This window comes from Raphanus sativus, chromosome 7, assembly GCF_000801105.2.
Source record: "Raphanus sativus cultivar WK10039 chromosome 7, ASM80110v3, whole genome shotgun sequence".
NCBI classification, from domain to species: domain Eukaryota; kingdom Viridiplantae; phylum Streptophyta; class Magnoliopsida; order Brassicales; family Brassicaceae; genus Raphanus; species Raphanus sativus.
Genome location: NC_079517.1, coordinates 24,193,007 through 24,216,654, shown reverse-complemented (window position 1 = coordinate 24,216,654; position 23,648 = coordinate 24,193,007). Strand labels below are relative to the sequence as shown.

Sequence of the window (23,648 nt, the reverse complement as noted above, 5' to 3'; positions counted from 1 at the left end):
ACTCTACTCCGTTCTTCAGGTGACATCTGTTCATCATCCTCTACCATATATTCCAGCATAGCTCTCTTCTCAATCTCTATATTTGCTGCAGCATCATAAACATGTTGATCCTGAATGTCTGGCTGCTTGACATGAGTTGTTGGGGTCTCAGAATCTCCATTCTGCTCGCTGTAGACATAATCAATAATCTGGCTAATACTAGTCATTATTCCTTTCTCATGATCTTCAGTCATCTTTTCAATCATGTAATCAAACCTTTTACTGTGAATTGCTACAGCTTCACTGAAAATTTTACCTAGGAAGGCGCTTTTGATGTCTTCCCAACAGGATAGAGATCTTGGCTGCAACTTACTAAACCAGCTAAAAGCATCTCCAGATAAAAAATAGGGAAAGATCTTGCAGATAATGTGATCTACATGTACCTCATTCTGCGCGCTTGCTGATGAGGCTAACCTCCCGAGTGTCTTGATAAGATCTTTGGGATTTTCAAAAGGAAGACCTTTGAAAGGGTCCTCGCTTCCCAAATCATACCATTGGCTTGTCAAAGCAAAGTCGTTTGTCTCAGCAACATCAATCACATAAGGGATCACATAACCCTCTACATTGATCGATTGTCCTCTGGTGTTGCAAGGACGAACTTCTTCGTCTCGCCAGATACCTTTCTTATCAATCTTAAGTATGAGTGCTCTTACCTCATTTGTTTCCCAACAAGTGGTGTCGGTTGACTCTTGATGAACAGAATTTTTTGGCGTGGGATGAACAGTGTCCGGATGAACAGTACTCGAATGAACAGTGTCGCGGTGAACAGTGTCGCGGTGAACAGTGTTTTGATGAACAGTACCGTGATGAACAGTGTCGCGATGAACAATGTTTCGGTGAACAGTGCTGAAGTGAACAGTATCGACCGACACGGGATGAACAGTGTCGATCGACGTCGGATAAATAGTATCGCGATGAACAGTGTCACGATGAACGGTATCGATCGACACAAAATGAACAGTGTCGATCGATTTCGGATGAACAGTGTTTTCGTGAACAGTACTCCGATGAATGGTACCGGATGAACAGTAATCGGATGAATAGTAATCGGATGAATAGTACCTGGATGAACAGTATCCGCGTGAATAGTACCACGATGAACAGTACCTTGGTGAACAGTACCTATGTGAACAGTGTTCGCGTGAACAGTGTTGTTTGACGATTTGTGTACTCTGTCGATCACCGGTTCTTGTAGGGTGTCGATCGATTCGTGATGGACGATGTCGATCGATTTGTGGTGTATGCTATCGATCGATTCTGCTTGGAGGGTGTCGATCGTTACATCCCTCGTAGACTTACGGATCGTGCATAAACCAGCAGGTTGCTTCTTTGAATAAGCTAAAAATCCTTTCTTCATTGTTGCTTCTGGTATGTACCTGAAACAGAAGAAAAAATTTTATGAGATTTTTGAACAATAATAAAACCTAAACAAAATCTAACTAAACAAGATCTAATGGCGATCGAAGCTCCCCGGCAACGGCGCCAAATTTGATATCACTCTAATTACCTCTCATCAAAACAGGTCAAGTTGTAATACTTTGGGATCGAATCCACAAGGAGCTAAGGCACACACTAGATTTAATAGTTATGATTAAGTTAGGCTAACAGTAAATAGATTATAAAGCAGTAAATAAAATAGGAAATATATTAAATTGCAAGGGCGAACAATGTAGTTGTTCTAATGTAACCAAGGTAGTTGATGGAAGGATGGTTGCTAGATCTAGGGCTTCTATTCAGGTATTGAGGACTATAATTTCTATAAATGCTTTAACAAGTTGCTTGCATGATACTATAGATCTCAGCCGCTTAAAATATGTGATGAATCACTGGTTAAAATATCTAGATCTCTGGCCACACCTTTCGCATGATGACACAGAAAAAGAGTCGGTCGATATCCTTTTGAGATATCGAGCGATACACCTTTCGCGGCGCCGATCGATTCACCTGTCGGGATATCGATCGACGGCTTCTAGATCTGCCTAGGCGCGAGCCGAATATGACCACAAGGTCTCAAGGAGGAACTGTCGTTCTTCTCAACGGGAGACAGGCATCGCTCAAATGGATAATTCAAGATAATCTAAGATCCTAGTGATCTATGTTCTAGTTAGCTAATCTGAACAAGCATAGGGTAAAATCCATTTGATGAGTATCACAACTTAGCAATTATAGTTTGGGGCTAATCCCTCAAACCTATCGGAACCATAGATCTAACAGGTGGATCTATTCAGACATGAAGTTTGTCACATAAATCATAGATGAATAGATAGAAATACAATAGATAAATAAACCAAAACCAAAGGAGTTCCAATAGATAAATAATCCAATGGTGGGAAGGTTCCATCGAGAGTTAAACATCTGGAGCGTATGTGGAGTTCTGCACTTCGAAAGACTCCAAAAGACACCAAAATCACCTTATATCTCCAAATCGTCCCTGAACCTGTAAATACTCTAAATAGACTCTAATACATAATAAATAGTATATAAAACACTTATATACCATGGGTAAAAATGGGTAAAATCCATGGTATATCAAATATATATATAGATTTATGAAGTAAAAAAAACAGAAAGAATAATCACCTGCCAATAAAAATGTGATTAATATTTTTGTGGACTATTGAGTTAAATTATATATATATGACTGAATAGTCGACAAATATATTAATCACATTTTTATCGGCCGGTAATATTATGGAATGTTTCAATAATTATAATTCAGTCCTCATTATATTTGTTGATAAAAATATTATTGAAAACCAAATCTTAGAAGTTGTCCCAAATATTTGCAATGATTTGTTTTAAAGTAACCATATAATTTTTGCAAATACAGTTTATATGAACCTAAAAGTAAAAAAAAAATTAAATTAAATAAAAATAAAAGTAGAAATAACATAAACAAACGAAACAAAAAATAAAAATAAAATAAAAATAAAAAAAATAAAATTAAAAATAAAATAAAATAAAGTAATATAAAAATAAAATAAATAAATTAAACTAAAATAAAATTGAAATAAAATAAAATAAAAGAAAAAATAGAGAAAAAGATAAAAATGTTTATATGAACTTATTGCATAAGGTATATTACAATAAAACGAATAAATCAGATTTTTATTATAAATAATGAAACAAAAGCAAATATATCTTTTTAACTTGAGAATATATTTTAGATTTATGACTAGTAAAAACGTAAAAAAAAAAAAATTCCAGTCTATAAAGATTCACCGATCTCCACATCCGAGCCTTCTTCTAAAATCTGAATCCTGCGATTAAGACTGTTAAGATACTGGTCAACAAGATAACTTAGATCGTTAAGATCACTGGCTAGAGCAGGTTTATTATGATCCCGGCTGGAATTGTTAACTGTCCAATCTGAAGAAATCGATACATATCTTCCGTGAGGTTAACCTCCCAGTTGTCCTTCTTCTTCTTAAGCAGAAGTTTATCGGCTTTGGTTATCCTCTGTTGGACAAACTCCTGTCTGATAAACTCCTGTTGATTGACCATATTATTGTGCCAGTCAATTTCCGGAAAGTTCGGAAAAGTAATAATCACTTGGTTCATACCCTCAACGGAGGGCCACACCTCAGGGGTAGGATCGTAGGGACTGTAAATGATAGCCCCGGCATAAATCTCACATAAAGTGAATATCTCATGCGCTTTTTTGAGCAAGCCCCTCTTCCTTTTTTTGTAGGTTGTTTTTCTCGAGGAGTTATTGACGATGAAAGCATGTTTCTCCTTCCTTCTCGTCATGTTGTTTGTTGTGTTTATTACTTTGTGTAGTGTGTGTTGTGTTTTCAGTTCAGGGATGTGTGTCTCTCTCTTATATAGTGATGGAGGGGTATGAAAAATTTATCTTTTTAAGTAGGGAATATATATATATATATTTATGAAGTAAAAAACAGAAAGAATAATTACCTGCCAATAAAGATGTGATTAATATTTTTGTGGACTATTGAGTTAAATTATTTATATATGACTGAATAGTCGACAGATATATTAATTACATTTTTATCGGCCGGTAATATTATTGAATGTTTTAACAATTATAATTCAGTCCTCATTATATTTGTCGATAAAAATATTATTGAAAACCAAATCTTAGAAGTTGTTCCAAATATTTGCAATGATTTGTTTTAAAGTAACCATATAATTTTTGCAAATACAGTTTATATGACCCTAAAAAAAAAAAAAATTAAAAGTAGAAATAAAATAAAACAAAACGAAACAAAAAAATAAAAAAAATAAAAAAAAATAATAAAAAATAAAATAAATATAATGAAGCTAAATAAAATTAAAATAAAATTAAAATAAAATAAGATAAAAGAAAAAATAGAGAAAAAGGTTTATATGAACTTATTGCATAAGGTATAATACAATAAAACAAATAAATCAAATTTTATTACAAATAATGAAAAAAAAGAAAATATATCTTTTTAAGTTGAGAATATATTTTAGATTTATGACTAGTAAAAACAAAAAATTTTATTAATTTCCAGTCTATAAAGATTCACCCATCTCCACATCCGAGCCTCCTTCTAAAATCTGAATCCTGCGATTCAGAATTTTTAAGATACTGGTCAACAAGATAACCTAGATCGTTAAGATCCTTGGCTAGAGCAGGATTATTATGACCCCCGGCTGGAATAGTTAACTGTCCAATCTGAAGAAATTGATACATATCTTCCGTGAGGTTATCCTCCTGTTGTTCTTCTTCTTCTTAAGCAGAAGTTTATCGGCTTTGGTTATCCTTTGTTGGACAAACTCCTGTTGATTGACCATATTTTTGTGCCGGTCAATTTCCGGCAAGTTCCGAAAAGTAGTAATCACTTGGTTCATACCCTCAACGGAGGGCCACACCTCAGGGGTAGGATCGTAGGGACTATAAATGATAGCCCCGGCATAAATCCCACATAAAGTGAATATCTCATGCGCTTTTTTGAGCAAGCCCCTCTCCCTTTTTTGTAGGTTGTTTTTCTCGAGGAGTTATTGACGATGAAAGGAAGTTTCTCCTTCCTTCTCGTCATGGTGTTTGTTGTGTTGTTACTTTGTGTAGTGTGTGTTGTGTTTTAAGTTCAGGGATGTGTGTGTCTTATATAGTGTTGGAGGGCTATGAAAAATTTATCTTTTAAGTAGGGAATATATATATATATATATATATATATATAATATATATATATATATATATATATATTTATGAAGAAAAAAACAGAAAGAATAATTACCTGCCAATAAAGATGTGATTAATATTTTTGTGGACTATTGAGTTAAATTATATATATATATGACTGAATAGTCGACAAATATATTAATCACATTTTTTATCGGCCGGTAATATTATTGAATGTTTCAATAATTATAATTCAGTCCTCATTGTATTTGTCGATAAAAATATTATTGAAAACCAAATCTTAGAAGTTGTCCCAAATTTTGCAATGATTTGTTTTAAAGTAACCATATAATTTTTGCAAATACAGTTTATTTGACCCTAAAAATAAAAAATAATAAAACTAAATAAAATAAAAGTAGAAATAAAATAAAACAAAACGAAACAAAAATAAAAAAAATAAAAATAAAATAAAATAAAAAAAAGAAAATAAAAAATAAAAAAAAATATATAAATAATATAAATAAATTAAACTAAAATAAATTAAAATAAAATTAAAATAAAATAAGATAAAAGAAAAAATAGAGAAAAAAGGTTTATATGAATTTATTGCATAAGGTATAATACAATAAAACAAATAAATCAGATTTTTATTATAAATAATGAAACAAAAGAAAATATATCTTTTTAAGTTGAGAATATATTTTAGATTTATGACTAGTAAAAACGAAAAAATATTAATTTCCAGTCTATAAAGATTCACCGATCTCCACATCCGAGCCTCCTTCTAAAATCTGAATCCTGCGATTAAGACTGTTAAGATACTGGTCAACAAGATAACCTAGATCATTAAGATCCCTGGCTAGAGCAGGATTATTATGACCCCCGGCTGGAATAGTTACCTGTCCAATCTGAAGAAATCGATGCATATCTTCCGTGAGGTTAACCTCCCTGTTGTCCTTCTTCTTCTTAATCACAAGTTTATCGGCTTTGGTTATCCTCTGTTGGACAAACTCCTGTTGATTGACAATATTATTGTGCCGGTCAATTTCCGGCAAGTTACGAAAAGTAGTAATCACTTGGTTCATACCCACAACGGAGGGTCACACCTCAGGGGTAGGATCGTAGGGACTGTAAATGATAGCCCCGGCATTAATCCCACATAAAGTGAATATCTCATGCGCTTCCCCTCTTCCTTTTTTTGTAGGTTGTTTTTCTCTAGGAGTTATTGAGGATGAAAGCAAGTTTCACCTTCCTTCTCATCATGGTGTTTGTTGTGTTTATTACTTTGTGTAGTGTGTGCTGTGTTTTGAGTTCAGGGATGTGTGTGTCTTATATAGTGATGGAGGGCTATGAAAAATTTATCTTTTTAAGTAGGGAATATATATATATATATTTATGAAGTAAAAAAATAGAAAGAATAATCACCTACCAATAAAGATGTGATTAATATTTTTGTGGACTATTGAGTTAAATTATCTATATATGACTGAATAGTCGACAAATATATTAATCAGTAATATTATTTAATGTTTCAATAATTATAATTCAGTCCTCATTATATTTGTCGATAAAAATATTATTGAAAATTAAATAGTTTGGCTTCTAGGAGATGAAGTTGAAATTATTAAACCCTCAGATCCCGTTTTAACCTATTAATGGCCGTAATTAAAAAAAAAAGACTTTTTGCATTTCCCCTAAACAGTAGATGAAGGCGTGGCGACTTTGCAACTTCTCCATTGTCGGTAACTTAATGACTTACGCAAGGTTGAGTGGGGATGTCAGTAATTGTTTGTTATTTTTCCAACTAATGATGATACAGAATAACTTACGCGTTGTAACATTCATTTTCCCATATTACTATTTATTAGGGTTTATGTTTTAGGGTTTAGGGTTTAGGATTTTTGGTTTAGTATTTAGTGTACAGGGTTTATGGTTTAGGATTTAGGCTTGAGTGTTCAGGGTTTAGGGTTCCAGCTGCACATCTAATAAAACAATTTATCAGACTAATGTATTGCCAAATTATATACCAAATATTTAGTTGGTTCCAGCTGGACAACGCTTTAGTACGGTTGACAAAATAGATATCCTACATTACTTTTTATATAATATATAAAACACCATATCTAGTAATGGTTACTCGATTTTTGTTAAAAATTAAAGAGGAAAATAGTAAAAAAACTAACAAATAATTCAGGATTAAGGATGTAGTGTTCAGACTAACGCACTGCCAAATCACAAAAAAAAATTATCAGACTAACGTACTGGCTAATAATATACCAAATATTTAGTTGGTTCCAACTGGAAAACGCTTTTGTGCGGTTGACAAAATAGCTGGCTTACGCTACTCTTTATATAATATATGAAACACACTATCTAATATTGGTTATAAATAGAGTTGTGTGCAGATTTGTTTGCAGGTATACGTTTAGTTATATAGTGTACGTAGTACTACAGTTAGAAAGTGTGAACTTTTCTAAGTACACGTTTTAGTAAATTTAGATCCGCACACGTTTATCCCATAAATAAAACATATATATAGAAATAGCACCTTTAGATTCAAGTGAATACAAATATTCAGCAATCCATATGTGTATACCTTGATAATAAAAGTTAACAAACTAATGCTAAGACCATATACGAACTCTTACTGCCAATATTCGAAGTCTGGATGACCGGTGGATGGCTTAAAGTCGCGTAGGAAAAGAGCAACCTCTTTTATCCAGAAGCAGCGGTTACACATGTCTTCCGCCTTGCTATTCTCAATGTGGTAAAGTGCCCAATCTCAATCCAAAATAGAAGAACAAGGACAACTGTAAAACGTCGGGAACATTGTTGATACAAAGACGTGCCTCTTTATACCGAAGTCCTCCTTATGATCGATATTTCATACCCCGTCGGAGTTTCTGACCACCTTCCCGATCTCAGCAATGGTTTCTCTTGTAAATCCACAGAAGTGGTCACCATCACCACCCCAGATCTTGGTTGTCATTGCATAGGTATACGAGGCTAGCTGGTAACCTGCATCTGCTGCTCTCTTTATCAAAGTGAGGCCCTCAACGTGACGATCTTGTATGTATAAGTACTCTACACCCTTGATGTAAAGAGTACTTGGGTTCCCCTCCTGATAGCATCTTTTCAATAGAGGAGGAAGCCTAAACCCCGGCATCCTCCAAGGGATACTCAACATATCCAAGGAAGCATAAACCTCGGCATCGTCTGTCAACGCACGCATAGACTTGCAAGTATCGCGGAGTAAAAAAGATCCTCGAAGCCGTTATGTGCCACGCGTTGCACCACTAAGCCCTGGAGATCTGTGGGGAGGTTCTCTATCGGGAATTCTGGCATTATCAGTCTATTTTTGATGATTCCGGTAGTAAGATGAAGGGATGGGGAGTATGTGCCAAAATCTCTGTATTTATAAGGACTTAAACCGTGATGAAGCGACATTAACGAAGGGACGCCTACTTCGAATTGTTGTCTTCTCGATAAAGCAGAACGGTTTCCAATGCAATAGCTATTGTTGACGAAGGGTCGTCTACTTCAAATTGTAAACTTCAACCGTCTCAACTCTTGGCTCTATATATGCCACCCAATAGTACTTGAGTATGTCCATATTTCTTCCAATAATGCCAGAATTCTCGATACTAAGTCTCCCCACTGAGGTTCAAGCTTTAGTTGTGCAACGCGTGGCACACAACTCTTTTGGAGATCTTTATAGATTCCGCACTACCTGCAAGTCAATGCACGCGTTGGCAGACGATCGTGGGGTGTATGCTACATTTGATTTCTTCAAGCATCCTTCGAATGTAAGGGTGAGCCGTAGATTGTTGGCAAGGTCCTTGAGGGAGGGAAATCGAAGTACTCTATACATCAAGGGAATAGACTTATTCTACATACACGAGAGTCACCAAGAGGGACTAGCGCTTATACGGAGCGCGGCTGATGCAGGATGCGAGAGAGCGTTGTATACCTACGCAATGACAAGGAAAATATACGATCAGGATGACGAATACTTGTCTCGATTTACAAGAGAATCACTTGCGGAGATAGGAATGGTGGTAAGAACCGCAGAAGTCAATTGGAATTGGGATCATTGGCCAGCGTTCCTAAAAATGAAGGAAGTGTTCATAGAAACATTCATTCCATTGTTCTACAGTTGCCCTTGTTCTGCTATTAATCACCGGCGATGTACTCCTTGGGATGTTGAGCACACCAAGGGTGAAGACATGTGTAACTCCTGCTTCATGATTAAAGAGGTTGCTCTTTTTCTACGCCACTTTAAGCCCTCCACCGGTTTTCCTTGCTTTTGTCATTGGGAAAATATGTAACCGTCTTTGGTTTCTTGACGTTTACTTCATAACATTGCCAAACCTCTTGATTTTTTGTGTTCTCCATCTCTGAACGTTTAATTTATTACATTGGCAAACATATAGTATAGTGGACTATTGTTAATATTTAAATTTATGGAATATTGTTCATTTTTAAGTAATGGATTTTTAATGATTTTTTAATCCACTAAATCATAGACGCAATAACGCATGCTTTGACAGTGTTAGGTTACAAATGTGGGCGGGACAATAACTTCAGTATTAACCTCACACGTTTTCTCTACTTCTCTATTAAAGTATGTATTATCGGTGTTATACCAATTCAATACAGACCAACCAAAAAACTCCATCCAGTTACTCAAATAGTATGGGACCTCGAGTACTCCCAAATCTTCCCGACGATATTGTGTGCAACATCATTGAGCGTGTCGGCTGGGAATCATTATACAATCTTGGTGCTTTTCTACGGGCTAGAAAACGCGGTTACACACTCGCACACCAACCGTCAGTCTTGACCAAGTGCGATGTCAGAGAAATGGTAACCGCCGGTTACACATGTAAAATATGGAAAGGTGGTCAGTTGCAGGAGTTTCATCTCAAGTGCGTCAGTGCTGGCAACACACAGACAATCTACTTGAGGAAAGTATTAAAATATTAGAACCAAATGTCCTAATGCATGGACTGTCAACCCTAGCTGTCGGCATATTCAATGTTTCTCTCGGCAAAGACAAGGAAGCCAGCAAAGTGTTTCAGCAGTTTGCAGCCTATCACCATGACCTTCAATCGGAAGGGACTGTTGAAATTGAGAAAGGTTGGAGCGGAAGACCTGAACCAGAACAAATATGGGGAATCTTTCAAGTTTCCAGATGATGGCTTAATCAAGAAACCAAAGTGCATTTATGACCATGATTACACAGAAATCTTTCAAGGTTCTTGCAAAAACTGCAGGTTATTTTGGATTTGCTGGCAGATTTCTCAAATCCTTTAAATATTATTTATGGAATATCTGTTAGTATTTCTCCTATGTCATTTCAATAGTATCATTTGTCAGTATTGTGATTTATGTTGTTTCCTCGACCTCACTTCCTCTCATTTGCCAAAATATTTATCCGAAATATTTACTGACAAACTATAATCAAAATATTAACTTGGTGTGCAGCGGTTTTACGGCGATGTACGCTTGTAAAAATACAATACTTAACTTACACAATATGTAATTCTACCACATTTAGTATCCACTTATGATTTTAAATTGAGTTGGTGTGCACCATTTGTTTGTACTGACGAACTATGATCAAAATATTAACTTGGTGTGCAGGGGTTTTACGGCGGTGTACGATTGAAAAAAAATACAATACTTAACTTACACAATATGTAATACTACCACATTCAGTATCCACTTATGATTTTAAATTGAGTTAGTGTGCACGATACGATTTTGTTATAAAGTGTACGTACTTTTCCCGTCACGAAGTTTGATTTCGAATTGTACACCTTGTGTTGGTTCTACCTCTGGTTCTTAGACGATATCAACCGAAATTGTCTGAATTTAAATTACTAATTCAAAGGTTATGACTCATATGTTGTCACCAACATTACAAATGTTCTACACGGTTACAACAGATGGCGAGATACCAAAATACACACTTGGAGGACAAATCAGAGCTTCAGAAACCCGTTTATGAAGTCTTCTTCGAGATCTGCATTTTTCCCCAATTCACTTTCTAGCTGCGAAATGATCTTCTTCAATTCCATTATAGTCTTCTTTTTCTGCCAAATTTCGTTTCTAGCTTCAATCAAATCTTGCTTTTGCCATCCGAAAGGTTCTCCCTCATCGATCCACTTAAAAAACCCACAATCAAGTGGAGTCTAAAACAAAAACGAAATGAATACCATTCCACAAAATAACACAACAATACATACAATATACACAAATTAGCTTCTACCTGCCAGCGTACACACCCGTAGAACCTTCGATCCGGATTTTTGTATGTCCAAGCTTGAGCACACTTCGCCGACAGCCCACAGTGACAAAGCAAAATGGTTTCATTAGCCTTTCCCTTTCCCTTTCCATTTCCCTTATAGCGCTCTCTACCACCGAATTCCATCTCTCTTTGTTTCTTTCTCTCTTTCTCTCTCCACTTTCAACAAAAATGAACCCAATCAGCCCTGAAATCGAATTGGGGAAAAGAATGAGGTTTAAAACCTGGGTCGGGTCGGGTTTTTGGTTTGGATCGGGTCGGTTATTTCAAATTTGAAATTACTCAAATTCTAAATTTGAATTCAAGTGCACAATGACCATAAAATGAGTGTTAATCGGTTTGTTGGTGACACCTACGCTCACAAATTTTAAATACATACCCTTTCTTGTTTCTCCATCTTCGACCTAATTTCATCTCTGTTTCTCTCTTTCTCTGCTCGCTCAAACTTCTCTCAAAATGTCGGATCCCAGCTACAGCGACTCGGATGGTACCTCGTATATGGAGATAACGACTCTGACTTTGGGATTCCGGAACGTTGTCCATGCGGAAGCCAGATAATCATTCAGATCTCTACAGAAGCGGAACCCATTCCGAAGAAATACTTTGTATGCAAAGATTTCAAGGTAAGTTGTGATCTCCCATGTACTATTTGGCTTTGGTTGCAAAGACTTCAAGGTATTTTTTAATACTATTTCCAGAATGACGGGTTTCAACAGAAAGAAAGAATGGACCGAGGCTATTGAAGACGAAACCCGACGTTGAAGGCAACAGTAGGCGACAACGAATCCAGGATGCGTAGCTTAGGTGGCCTTGAATATCGGATCGATGGAATCGACAAAGCTTCCCAGAAAAATGACGGCGAGATTGCACACATTGGTTATCAGATCGACGAAATCGACAAAGCCTCAAAGAAAAATGCAGATGAGATTGCTCAACTCAATGCAATAATTGAGAAACTTTAAAATATAATCATGTTGCATTTCTTGTGTATGCAAAATTCCGGCACACCATACTATCTATAAAATATTTATATGGTGCGCAGCTTTCTACGTTTTTAGTTTATATAATACTATCAAACATCACATTACCAAGAGACAGTATAATACTACCAAACATTACCCTATATACCAAATAGGGGAAAACACTTGGTGTGCAACACTTTAACTAAGGTGTACGGGAAAACAAATAAGAAAAACACTTGGTGTGCAAAGTAGAAGATGATAACATGAGATTACTCATCCAACATCCACTTTTCCTCAAGCTTAAACCAATCAGGAACTATGACCTTCACATCACCAAGCATTCCTTCTGCTTCCATGTGCTCTAACTTCAGTTTCTCCAACTCAGCCATGAAGTCAAACTTTCCATCAGCCTTGATAATCTCGTCAAGCAACTCAATCTGGGCAGCAATTACATTTGCTTTGCTAGATGCCTCGTTCCATTCATTTTCAGAAAGCTTTTGTTCGTTGGACAAATGAAGTAGAGCCCGGTAGTGCTCATCGGTTTCCTCATTTCCTTTGGATTAACCTTCACCAGCATCTGATCCGTAAACCGCCTCTATAGGACGCTTCATCATCTTTTTTAGCCTTCCATTCAAACTTGATGCTGCAACAATTGAGAAACTAGGATGTTAAATTGAAACCATGATGATATGATACAACTGATATAGAGAAAAGTCGAAACTTATATTGAATAGAAAATGAGAAAAATTGAGAACTAACTTATATTGCAAAATGATGAAACAGAACTATGAAGTGAATAAGAGATCTGATACCGTCCCTTGTATTTATAGGAAAAAAAGGACGCTTTGATTACCATGACATCGTTTGGAAAAAAACATTCGATTATTGAAGCAGTTAAAAATAAACTCTTCGGTAACTGCGATGACATCATGTTGTTTGGGAAAAAAATAAAAATATAAACACTTTTACAAGGCTTCGAACCTGAGATGACTGGGAGGAAACGGGGAATAAGGTATACCAATAGGCCAAGTTTGTTTCACTCTTTAGGTGATGTAAGTAAATGTATATATTTCTTATATTTTTATTCAACTGCCAAAATAAAATTCCGCTTCCCAAACAAAATTCTGATTACTGTGGGAACCGAAATTCCCACCGTCAATATTTCGTATAAATAAGGAAACTAGGAAAACCCTAATTTCCCTGAGGTCCCGGATTTCTGAGAAACCACACGTCAAGCAATCAGAACACAACGATAAACGATAAATAAAATTAGAATCGTAAAAAGATCAAGAAATGTGTTAGTCGTGGCTTGCGGAGAATTGTTATACGGATAGTCGAGAATGCATAGTTTTACGTCGTATCGTCATTTCGGAAGACTTCGGACTATTGGGAAAACGATCGATGTTCGAATGCTCGATCGCTATAGCGACCGAACTTTGTCCGCAGCTCTGTCGCTATAGCGACCGAGCTGTAATCGCAGCTCGGTCGCTATAGCGACCGAGCATGGTCTCGTGATCCGATCGCTGTAGCAACCGAGCTCTTATTCGTGACCCGATCGCCATCGCGATCGGGTTTGTGCCGTCGACTGAACTCCATTGTCCAGGCGTCTGAAACCATTGCGAGACTACGATGCTCTTAGGATGCTTGTTTGCGGATGTTTGGACCTTTGATAACATCGGACCGCTGATTTAAGAAATCATTACTTTCTTAAATCGTTGATTTCTTAAGTCGTTGATTAAGAAATCATTGATTTCCTAAGTCGTTGATTAAGAAATCGTCGATTTCCTAAGTCGTTGATTAAGAAATCGTCGATTTCTTAAGTCGTTGATTAAGAAATCGACGATTTCTTAAGTCGTTGATTAAGAAATCGTCGATTTCTTAAGTCGTTGATTAAGAAATCGTTGCTTTAAGAAATCGTTGATTTCTTAAATCGTTGATTAAGAAATCGTTGTCTTAAAACAAGATTTTTCCGCAAGTTTTTCGTATAAGTTTTCATTTCTCGAAAACGTAGAAATTCTTAAGTAAATAATTTTTAACGGAAATTTGGATGCCAACTTTGCCTTGTCCGATTTTGACCCCAACAGTTAGCCCCCCAGTGCGGTAGAATCGCGGGTTGGCGAGATTCTGTCGTATGGTTTGGCGAGTTTAGGCGAAATTTTAGGCCAAGTATGTATCCAAAAGTCCAAACTTGAATAGTAATTCCTGAAGCTTATAAAAGAGTGGGTAACTCTTTCATTTTTACTCACCCATATTTCTTTTTTTTTATAACGACTGGTTTTATTAAACTTTAACGTGAGTGTATATAATCCTCATGTAGAGGAACTGTAATCACCCTTGGTACATAAAAGTAAAAGATAAACAAACTATTGTTTGGAATAGGTGCCTTCGCCAAAGTATCTGCAACTTGATTTGCCTTTCTTGGAACCCACGTAATTGTAATATCATCAAACTTTCGCATCCACCAACGTATCTCCCGTATCCAATTATAAGCTCCAAAATGTAGCTTTCCTTGTGTAAGTACTTACACTGCTTTTTTGCAATCTGTTTCCAACATCACATTCGTATAACCTCGTATCCAACAATGTTGAAGTGCCCTAATCACACTCTGCAATTCACTTTCAAAAGCAGTCTGCACTTTTTTCCCTACCGCTTGGACAGCTTCACGATAGTGGCCATGTTCACCTCGGATAATAAATCCAACCTTTGCCTCTAGGTTATTGTTGACAAAACTCCCATCAACATTACAGTTTACTCTCCCACTGGGTGGTCGTCTCCAAGAATTATTGTACTGTCTTTCTGCTGGTCTGATTTGTTGATAGTTTCCCGTTTGTGATCTATCAACACTTTGCCATTCCTTTGCATCATCATTAGCATATTGAAGTATCCTACTCCAATGAATTTTCTTTTTTTTGAAATATCAGTATATTCCGGCTTTTCCACAATCTCCACAAGATCCATATCGGTTTATCTTGGAAATGAGACAGTTGTGCAGATGTACAGCATTTCAGACATTCAGCCATCTTCTCTTGCAAGGAATAATGAGCTCCATTGATGATATTGTTAGATATTCCTGATGCTCTCCAAACTTCTTTAGCATAAGGGCATTCAAAAAATAAATGCTTCTATGTTTCCTCCTCTATTCCACAACGTTTACATACTGAATCAGGATTGATATGTCTTCTTCGGAGATTTGCTCCAGTGGCCAGACATCTTGAGTTTAGTTTCCAAAGAAAATGTTGAATCTTCAATGGGGAGTTTATCTTCCAAATTTTTCTCTTCAGTTCAGCTTCTCCATATGTGGCTGCGACTACGTTTCCTTCTGGTCGGTGAGTTGCCAACCAATACCCAGATTTAACAGAGTAAATCCCATTTTCATTGTAGTGCCATCCTAGTAAATCTTGTTCAGCCACACTGCTGAGCTTGATCTTCATGATGATGTTGACATCCTCATCAACTATTAAGTCCCGCAATTTGGCTTCATCCCAGTTATTTCCTGCTGTCAGAATCAATTGACTTACTTTAGACGATAAATCAACATCACCAATTGCTCTTGGAGGTCTAGGAGGATGAACCGGTAGCCAGGGATCTATCCAAGTAATAATCAACGAGCCATCACCAACAACATACCTCATACCCACTTTTATCAATTCTTTTCCATAGAGAATCAATTTCCAACCATGAGAGGCTTTCTTTTTTGGTCCAGCCTCTAAGATGCAGCAGTCTGGAAAGTAGCGTGCCTTTAATATTCGAGCCATAAGACAAGAAGGATGCTGTAATATTCTCCATATTTGTTTGCCTAATAAAGCTTGGTTAAAGAGCTCAATATCTTTAAAACCAAGTCCACCTTCTCGTTTTGGAATACAAACTCTCTTCCAAGCATACCAGTGTAAGCCTTTCTTGTCACCATTACCCCACCAAAACTGTGCTAGAATATTGCTAATCGCATCACAAATCTCCTTTGGTAATCTGAACACCCCCATAGAGTAAATAGGCATCGCTTGAGCCACTGCTTTAAGCATGATCTCCTTTCCTCCCAAAGAGAGATGTCTCTGTTTCCATCCTTGTGTGACTGCCCGGACCCTTTCAATAATAAACTTAACATCTCACTCTTTTTAGTTCCAAATTGTTCAGGAAGACCTAGGTATTTTCCAATGCCTCCTTCGTTATGTATACCCAATACATTCCTCATTTGAGTTTTCACTTCTGACCAAACCTTTGCACCAAAAGTTATAGAAGACTTGGTCAGATTTATCGCTTGACCAGAGATGCTTTCATATTCTGTGAATATTTTCTTGAGCTTCTTAGCAGCTTTAACATTAGCCAGTGAGAAAAATAAGGAATCATCAGCAAATAGCAGGTGATTAACTGAAGGTGCTTGAACTGCTATCTTAATCCCCAAAAGTGAACGATCATCCATAGCTTTATTCATCATGTGGGAGAGCACTTCTGCACATAATATAAATAGATAAGAAGACAAAGGATCTCCTTGTCTGATTCCTCTTTCAGGTATAATATGTCCCTCCGGTGTTCCATTGATAAGCACCGAAAAAGTAACCGTAGAGATGCAGGTCATTATCCATCTTATCCATTTAGAATCAAAACCCATGTAGCTCATTGTTTTCTCTAAAAACTTCCACTCCAATCTATCATAAGCTTTTGTAATGTCAGTTTTTACTGCCATATATGAAGTAGCTTGCCTCTTTCTTGCTTTCAAACTGTGGAAAACCTCATGTGCTATAACTATATTATCTGTTATAACTCTCCCTGGAATGAAAGCATTCTGGTTTTCAGAGATGATAGAGCCTAGATGTTGTTTTAACCGGTTGACTAGAATCTTGGAGAAGACCTTATATGAGACATTGCATAATGCAATAGGTCGAAACTCAGTCATACCTGTTGGCGGGTATACTTTTGGAATCAAACATAGATTCGTATGATTATGTGCCGTATCTAGTCCATCTCCATCAAAGAATGAGGAGACCTCCTGCATCAGTTCCTCTTTAATATCTTCCCAGAATCTCTGATAAAAGGCAGCTGAAAACCCATCTGGTCCTGGTGCACGATTAGGTCCCATATCAAAGATAGCGTCTCTAACTTCATCTTCTGTGACTTGTCGTACAAGATCCTGATTCATTGCATCCGTTACTCGTTTTCCAAAACCTTGAAAAATACTGTCATAGAGGCATTGATCCGTTGGAGAAGATCTATATAACTTGTGAAAGTATGTTGTCGCAACATTGGAGATTTCTTTTTGACCTCTATGAACAACTCCATTGTCATCTTGTATTGTAGAAAGAGTATTACGTATTCTCTTTGCCTTAGTAACAGCATGAAAATAACTTGTATTTCTGTCACCCGATCTTAACCACATAACTCTGCTTTTCTGCTTCCAATAGATTTCTTCTTCCAAATAAGCTTGTTGTAAGTTGTTTTTGATTTCATTCTGTTCTTGTGTAGTACTACTTGGGGATACCACTGCTTGATCTAGCTGTCTCCTAAAGAGCTCTATTTTTTCAGCCGCATTATTTCTGTTGTGTTGTTTCCAAACAGAGATTTCCTTTCTGCATCTACTTAAACGGTGTACTAATGGAATCTGTAGTAATTGAGTCTGTCCCATTCCTTTCCATCCTCTTTTAACAGATTCCTGAAATCCTTCTTTACTGACCATTCTGCTGTCAAACCTGAAGAAACGACGAGGCACTTCTTGTTCTGCAGAAATGAAAGTCACTAAAGGGCGATGGTCAGAGTCACCTATCTCCAAAATTCAGTTACTGAAGCAGGAAACAAATCCATCCATCGACTGTTAGCCATCCCACGATCTAAACAACATTGTACTAAATGTGTTCCTCTTTTTCCAGCCCAAGAGAAACGATTACCCACAGTTTTAATATCTGTGAAATCACAAACTCTAATCATCTGTCGAAAATTCTGAAAAGAGACTTCAGGTCTGATCCTACCACCACTCTTCTCATGATTTCCCAAGATTTCATTAAAATCTCCACGTATGAACCACGGTTGATTCCTTCTGTTAAGGCTCAGTCTTTCTAGTTTCTCCCATGTGTAATGTCGCAATGAAGGATTAGGATGTCCATACACAAAGGAATAATTAAACTGAAATCCATTTAACTGAACATTACAATCGATAAGATTAGAAGACTGACAAAGAACAGAAAGATGTACATGCTGCCTAGTGAAAATAACCAACCCACCACCAGTACCCTGAGGCGTTACAATAACAGAAGGGAAAAGACCAAGTTGAGCTCCAATGTCTCGGATGTAGTCATCTTGTTGTTTCGTTTCAGACAGGCATATGATGTCCAAGAGATATTTCCTATTTATCTCTTTGAGGCGTCGAACTGTCGAGTCAATGCCCAGACCTCGACAGTTCCAAGCAAGTGTCCTCATGGCGGTAGAGGTGGTTCTGGGCCCACCGCGCCTCTCAGATTATCCACATTGTCAACCGGCTCATTGCTTTCAACCCCTCGAAGCAGACTCACATTGCTTCTCTGTCTCTTAACACCCGTAGTTCCACTTGATTTGCCTCTTGCCTGACACTCAAATCTTGCAACCTTATCATCAGCATCACGCAACCAATCCTTCCTTTTAGCTCCTGCCTCTTCCTCTCGACGGATCCCAAAAGGATCAATGGGATTATACATCTCCTCATTGTTGTTTTCCTCAGCAAACATTGTAGGATTAGCATTACCACTCATAATTCTTCATCATCTGCCTCTGTCTCCATAACCTCTGTGTTCCCATACTCTTTTTGAACTGGATCAGCCACAACTTCCTCTTCCATTGCCTCCTCTTCGTGAATTTCCTCAATAATCACACCGTGATTTGGTGCTGGCGCATCATCATCCTGATCATTGTCGCCATCATCATCACCTCCACCTTGCTCCATGCCCCCATTGTTGATGATACACGCTCCTGAATCATGAGTGAGCATGCCACATTCCTCGCAGAAACCTCTCAATCGCTCAAATCTGAACCGAAGGAGAGTGTTAACGCCCAGTGTGAATCGGAAATGTTGTTGGAAGCAAACAGGATGCGCAACATTCCAGTTGAGTCTGATCCTCACAAACTCTTGTCTTCCTCCCACTTCCTCATTGTAATCCATTTGGATGTACTGACCCATGAGCCTTGCAATGTTCACAATGACTTCACGGTTCATGTACTGGAAGGGGATCCCACGATCTTGTATCCAAAAAGGAATAAAGTTGAGTAACTCCATATCCATCAACGGCGTCCACCGCTGTAACACCAGCATCCTCTCCGCATAGGCCCATGGTCCTCTACGAAGAACAGTCTCCAAAGCCTCCTCCGAGGGAAACACAAATTGAAATCTCCTTCCTTCAGTGACTCGACCGCGAACAATCCCTTCAAAACCCCAATTACGAGGCATTGTAGCGACAATCGCACGAAGGTTCTGACGCCTTGGCATCACTGGTCTGCCAATGAGGATGAAGCTATTCTCCTCAGCCGCTTGCCGAACTACTTCGGCCGGGAGAACAAAAGGAGCATTATTGAAACCCAAATCGATATCTTGCATTGCTCTTCGTATACCGTCTGCCATGAATCGCAGAGAAATCCTAAATCTCCAGTAGAAGAACAGTAGATTTGCAAGATAATTAGAGAGAAACGAATAAAGTTCTGTTCGTTGCAAACAGACTTTATAGAAGTTATTTCTCTGTAACTTCTTCTGAACCGCTGCATCACAAAGGAAAGTGGTTTCCTTTATGGAGATATTGGACATCGTGGGCACCAATCTGTGAAAACTGCCACCCCTGTCATCAGAATTAACTTCAACCACGAAGATTGTGGTGAGAATTTGCAGGAAAAGTAACCGTTGTTGTTTCGCCTTTTCAATCGCCTTTTTTCGTCTCATTTTTTTTACTCACCCATATTTCATAAGACTTTCTTTGAGAAAGAATCCTTCCAAGAAATAAAAAAATTTTTAGATAGAGAATCCTTCACAAAGATGTTAAAGTTGTTTAGAGGCGGAAAGAAATCTTCTAAGAAGAAGACTCCCACGACTCCTTCTCCCGATTGCAATCAGGAAGAGGAGTTCATTGTTCCGAAGGTCGAGTTCGATTTTCCTCCGAATGCAGCTGAGTGCGATGCGTACTGGAAGGCGAGCAGCGATCAAATCAATGCTCCCGGGGAGGAAAAGTTCCCGATCTCGCGAACTCGGAGAGTGGGGGCCAATATGCCGAGCAAGACTACCAAAACTTTCCTCGAGAAGCTTCGAGAGTTTGCCGGGGTTCCGGAGGCAGTCGAGTTCCGGATTCCTAAGCGCGGAGAGGACGCCGACCATCCTCCGGAAGGCTATTTTACGTGCTATGAGACCGTATTGACGCGTTGTCGTCTTTGGTTCCCGATTCCTGAGATTATCATCCGCGTGCTGGACCGTTTCCAGGTTTCTTTAAACCAGCTGAGCCCTACGAGTTTCGAGATCCTCATTGGTCTCGTAATTCTAAGTTACGAGCGCGGCTTATCCCTCACTGCCGATCACTTTGAGGCACTTTTACGGGTGCAACACAATCGGGAGTCGGCCTCCTGACGATTGACTCCTCGTACCATGATGCTGGTGGTTAGAGGACCTGTTTCCAATTTTAACCATTGGAAACAATTTTTCTTTTACGTTCGACTCAATGCTGCGTCCGTCGAGTAAGAGTTCATCCCAATGTTCCGGACTGTTCCGAATCCCCTGCCACACATTAGTGTGAACCATCCCTGGCCTAGGGATATTATTGAGGTGAGAGATGCGCTTAGGAGCAGCGACCATTGGTGGACCAGTTTCACCCGTAGGAGGGTTCAGAAAGCGATCAGATTGGTCCACCCCAATTTCGAGGCGGAAGGCGACATAGATTTCTCTCCCGTTGAGCGTCTTCCGGAGCGCGTTCCGGTTGAGAGATCGCCTGGGTTGCCGTCCAAAGACAAAGGCACCGAGGTTGAGGATCATGACTTCCCCGTTGATGATTTTCAACTTCCGGGATGGGATCCGATTCTCGGGTTTGCCGATGGAAGTGCCTCGAGCGACGCACCAATCCCAAACTTTGACGACTTCTTTGCCGGTCTTCTCGACCATCCCAACCCACCTCCTGTCATGGACGAAACGGAGAGGCCCGAAATAGTCGCGGAGACTTCTCGCATAGTCAACGGGGTCGGTCCTTCCTTCTTCTCGCACCCTTAATTTATCCGAACGTATCTTTATCTTTGTAAAAATAAAAATTCTTTTTTCGAATTCCGCAGGCGATGAACAACCTCAGCTCGGCGTTGGTGGATAGCGAAAGAGAAGCGAGGATCTGGTGTTTCAAAGCGGAGAAGAACGCGAAGGACTTTGCGCGACTCCAGGTGGAAACCTTGGAGCGGAATTTGAGGGCGGCCGCCGACAATGCCACGGAGATTCGCCGAGCGAGGAGGCAAGCCAAATGGGAGATTGCTACCGAGATTCAGAGTCGGGCGGTGCGATTCCAAGAGGAGTATCACAATCTCCGGGCAGCCGACATTGCGGTGGGTGATTTTCGCGAGTGTCGCGGATCGGTTGGAACTCTCTCGAGGACTCAACAGAGGGATTATGTTTACAAGGAGGAGTTGAGCCTTATGCAGAGTGGCATGAAGGACAACGCTCATGCCGAGTCGCTTATACCTCCCATCGAAGAGAGGATTTGGGGACTCTGGGAGCCGATCCCGGTTTCTCCCGATACGGTGGAGGTCACGACTGAAGCGGATGGAGGCGAAGTCGAGGCGACTTATCCGACGGAGTTAGGAACTTCGTCGTCGGACGATTTTATCCTCTATTAATTGTGTCGGGAAAACGATTTCCCTTATTTTTGTATCTGCGTGGCCAAGTGTGGCCGTTTATCTATTTATGCCGCAACCGTAGTAGGTCGCGTAAGTTTTATGTATTTCGGGACTGGCCGTTTGTGGCTTCGAATCCCTACCGTCTTTTGCGGCTTTTTATAAATATGAAGTAAATTTTTTGAAAATTTTGTTTTATGATCTGATTTATACTTTCGACAAGTGTAGAGGGTAGAATGCGAGTAGTCACTTCGTATTCTAACTCTTAATTCGTCGCTCGGTCCGTATGCTACTTTTTAGTGAGTGTCTTAGGTGTAAGCGATAAGAGACATGTTTTGGGATCTCGATACTATGTCCATGAGATGTTAAGTGCCAGCAAGGCTGGGCTTAGGGCAAGACCTAGGTTTACTCTCAGCTTTTAAGGCTATGCGATGACTGATCGGCTTCCGTTTTGCCTGTTTGTGATTTTAACCTGATTCGTACCGTTATAAAATCTGTGAAGTGTTATCGGCTTATATGATTTGTCTGTGTACGAATCGAGCTACTTCCTTTGCGAAGTGCGAGACGAAATTTCGGTTTTCTTGAATAGCGCGCTATGGTATCCTGGTCGGATGTAAGAGGATCTGTAAAAAGATCTGACTACGAATTTGTTTAAGTGAAATGTTTCTATGTTTACCCATCGGGGCCAATCGACGGGTTTGATTTTGTTTTTAAAGTCGCGGACGGACTGTTTTTATGGATGTTTAAAGTCGCGAAAAGACTATTATGATGAAATGTTTAAAGTCGCGAACGGACTATTTTGATGGATGATACGATTTTAGATATCTTCAGGGAAACTGTGACGTCTCGCGTTCCTTGAGGATACGATTTTCGTTTTCCGGAATGTTTATGAGTTAAGAATCGATAGATCGACAAAAAAAAATTATAAAATTTTTTTGAAAATTTCAAATACAAGTGCAGGGTTTTTGACTTTTTGTGGGATGTATACGAGTATACGTACCCACTCCCCCCCCTTTTTGGTGAGCAGAATAGCTGATCTCGCCGGGTTTCAACGAGCTACCTACGTACCTCTTTTGAGGATCAAGCCATCTCGTAGTTTTGTTTGTGCCGCAAGTGTGTTTACTCGACGGTTAGTTTTTCGTCGACCGCTTTAGTCGCAGGGTCGATGTTTTCCTTGGGATTTTTCTCTTCCCGTTGAGTAGTGATTTTATTTTCGGAGTCGGGGATGGTGCCGATTTCCGAATCTGCTTTCGCGGGAGATGTGGATGTGCCCTTTGACGGCGTATCTTCGGCGGAAGGCTGAGTTCGCTTAGGTTTAACCGTGGAGGTCGTCGTTATCTGTCTTAACTTATGTTCCGCTAGGAAACAAAGTCACGACTGTTTTTGACAACCCCAGATTGCGGCGATTCCAGTCCTGGTTGGAAAT

The 23,648-nt window shown here is 38.8% G+C and overlaps 3 protein-coding genes across 3 annotated transcripts; all 3 read right to left on the bottom strand.

Moving 5' to 3' along the window:
• Window positions 1–3,247: 3,247 nt before the first annotated feature.
• LOC130498114 (agamous-like MADS-box protein AGL80) lies at window positions 3,248–3,789 on the bottom strand. Its single transcript, XM_056991478.1, has 2 exons — window positions 3,603–3,789; window positions 3,248–3,408 (listed from the first exon to the last, which is right to left on the bottom strand). The coding sequence occupies exons 1-2, from the start codon at window positions 3,787–3,789 to the stop codon at window positions 3,248–3,250; spliced, it is 348 nt and encodes a 115-aa protein (XP_056847458.1).
• An 8,898-nt stretch (window positions 3,790–12,687) lies between these two features.
• Window positions 12,688–18,823, bottom strand: LOC108816806 (uncharacterized). Its single transcript, XM_056991477.1, has 6 exons — window positions 18,295–18,823; window positions 16,592–18,169; window positions 15,764–16,487; window positions 15,035–15,303; window positions 14,742–14,926; window positions 12,688–12,912 (listed from the first exon to the last, which is right to left on the bottom strand). The coding sequence occupies exons 1-6, from the start codon at window positions 18,821–18,823 to the stop codon at window positions 12,688–12,690; spliced, it is 3,510 nt and encodes a 1,169-aa protein (XP_056847457.1).
• Window positions 18,824–19,127: 304 nt separating this feature from the next.
• On the bottom strand, window positions 19,128–20,306 carry LOC108831158 (uncharacterized). The gene has a single exon (XM_018604719.2). It carries the CDS (start codon window positions 20,304–20,306, stop codon window positions 19,128–19,130), a length of 1,179 nt encoding a protein of 392 aa, XP_018460221.2.
• Between the last annotated feature and the right edge of the window lie 3,342 nt (window positions 20,307–23,648).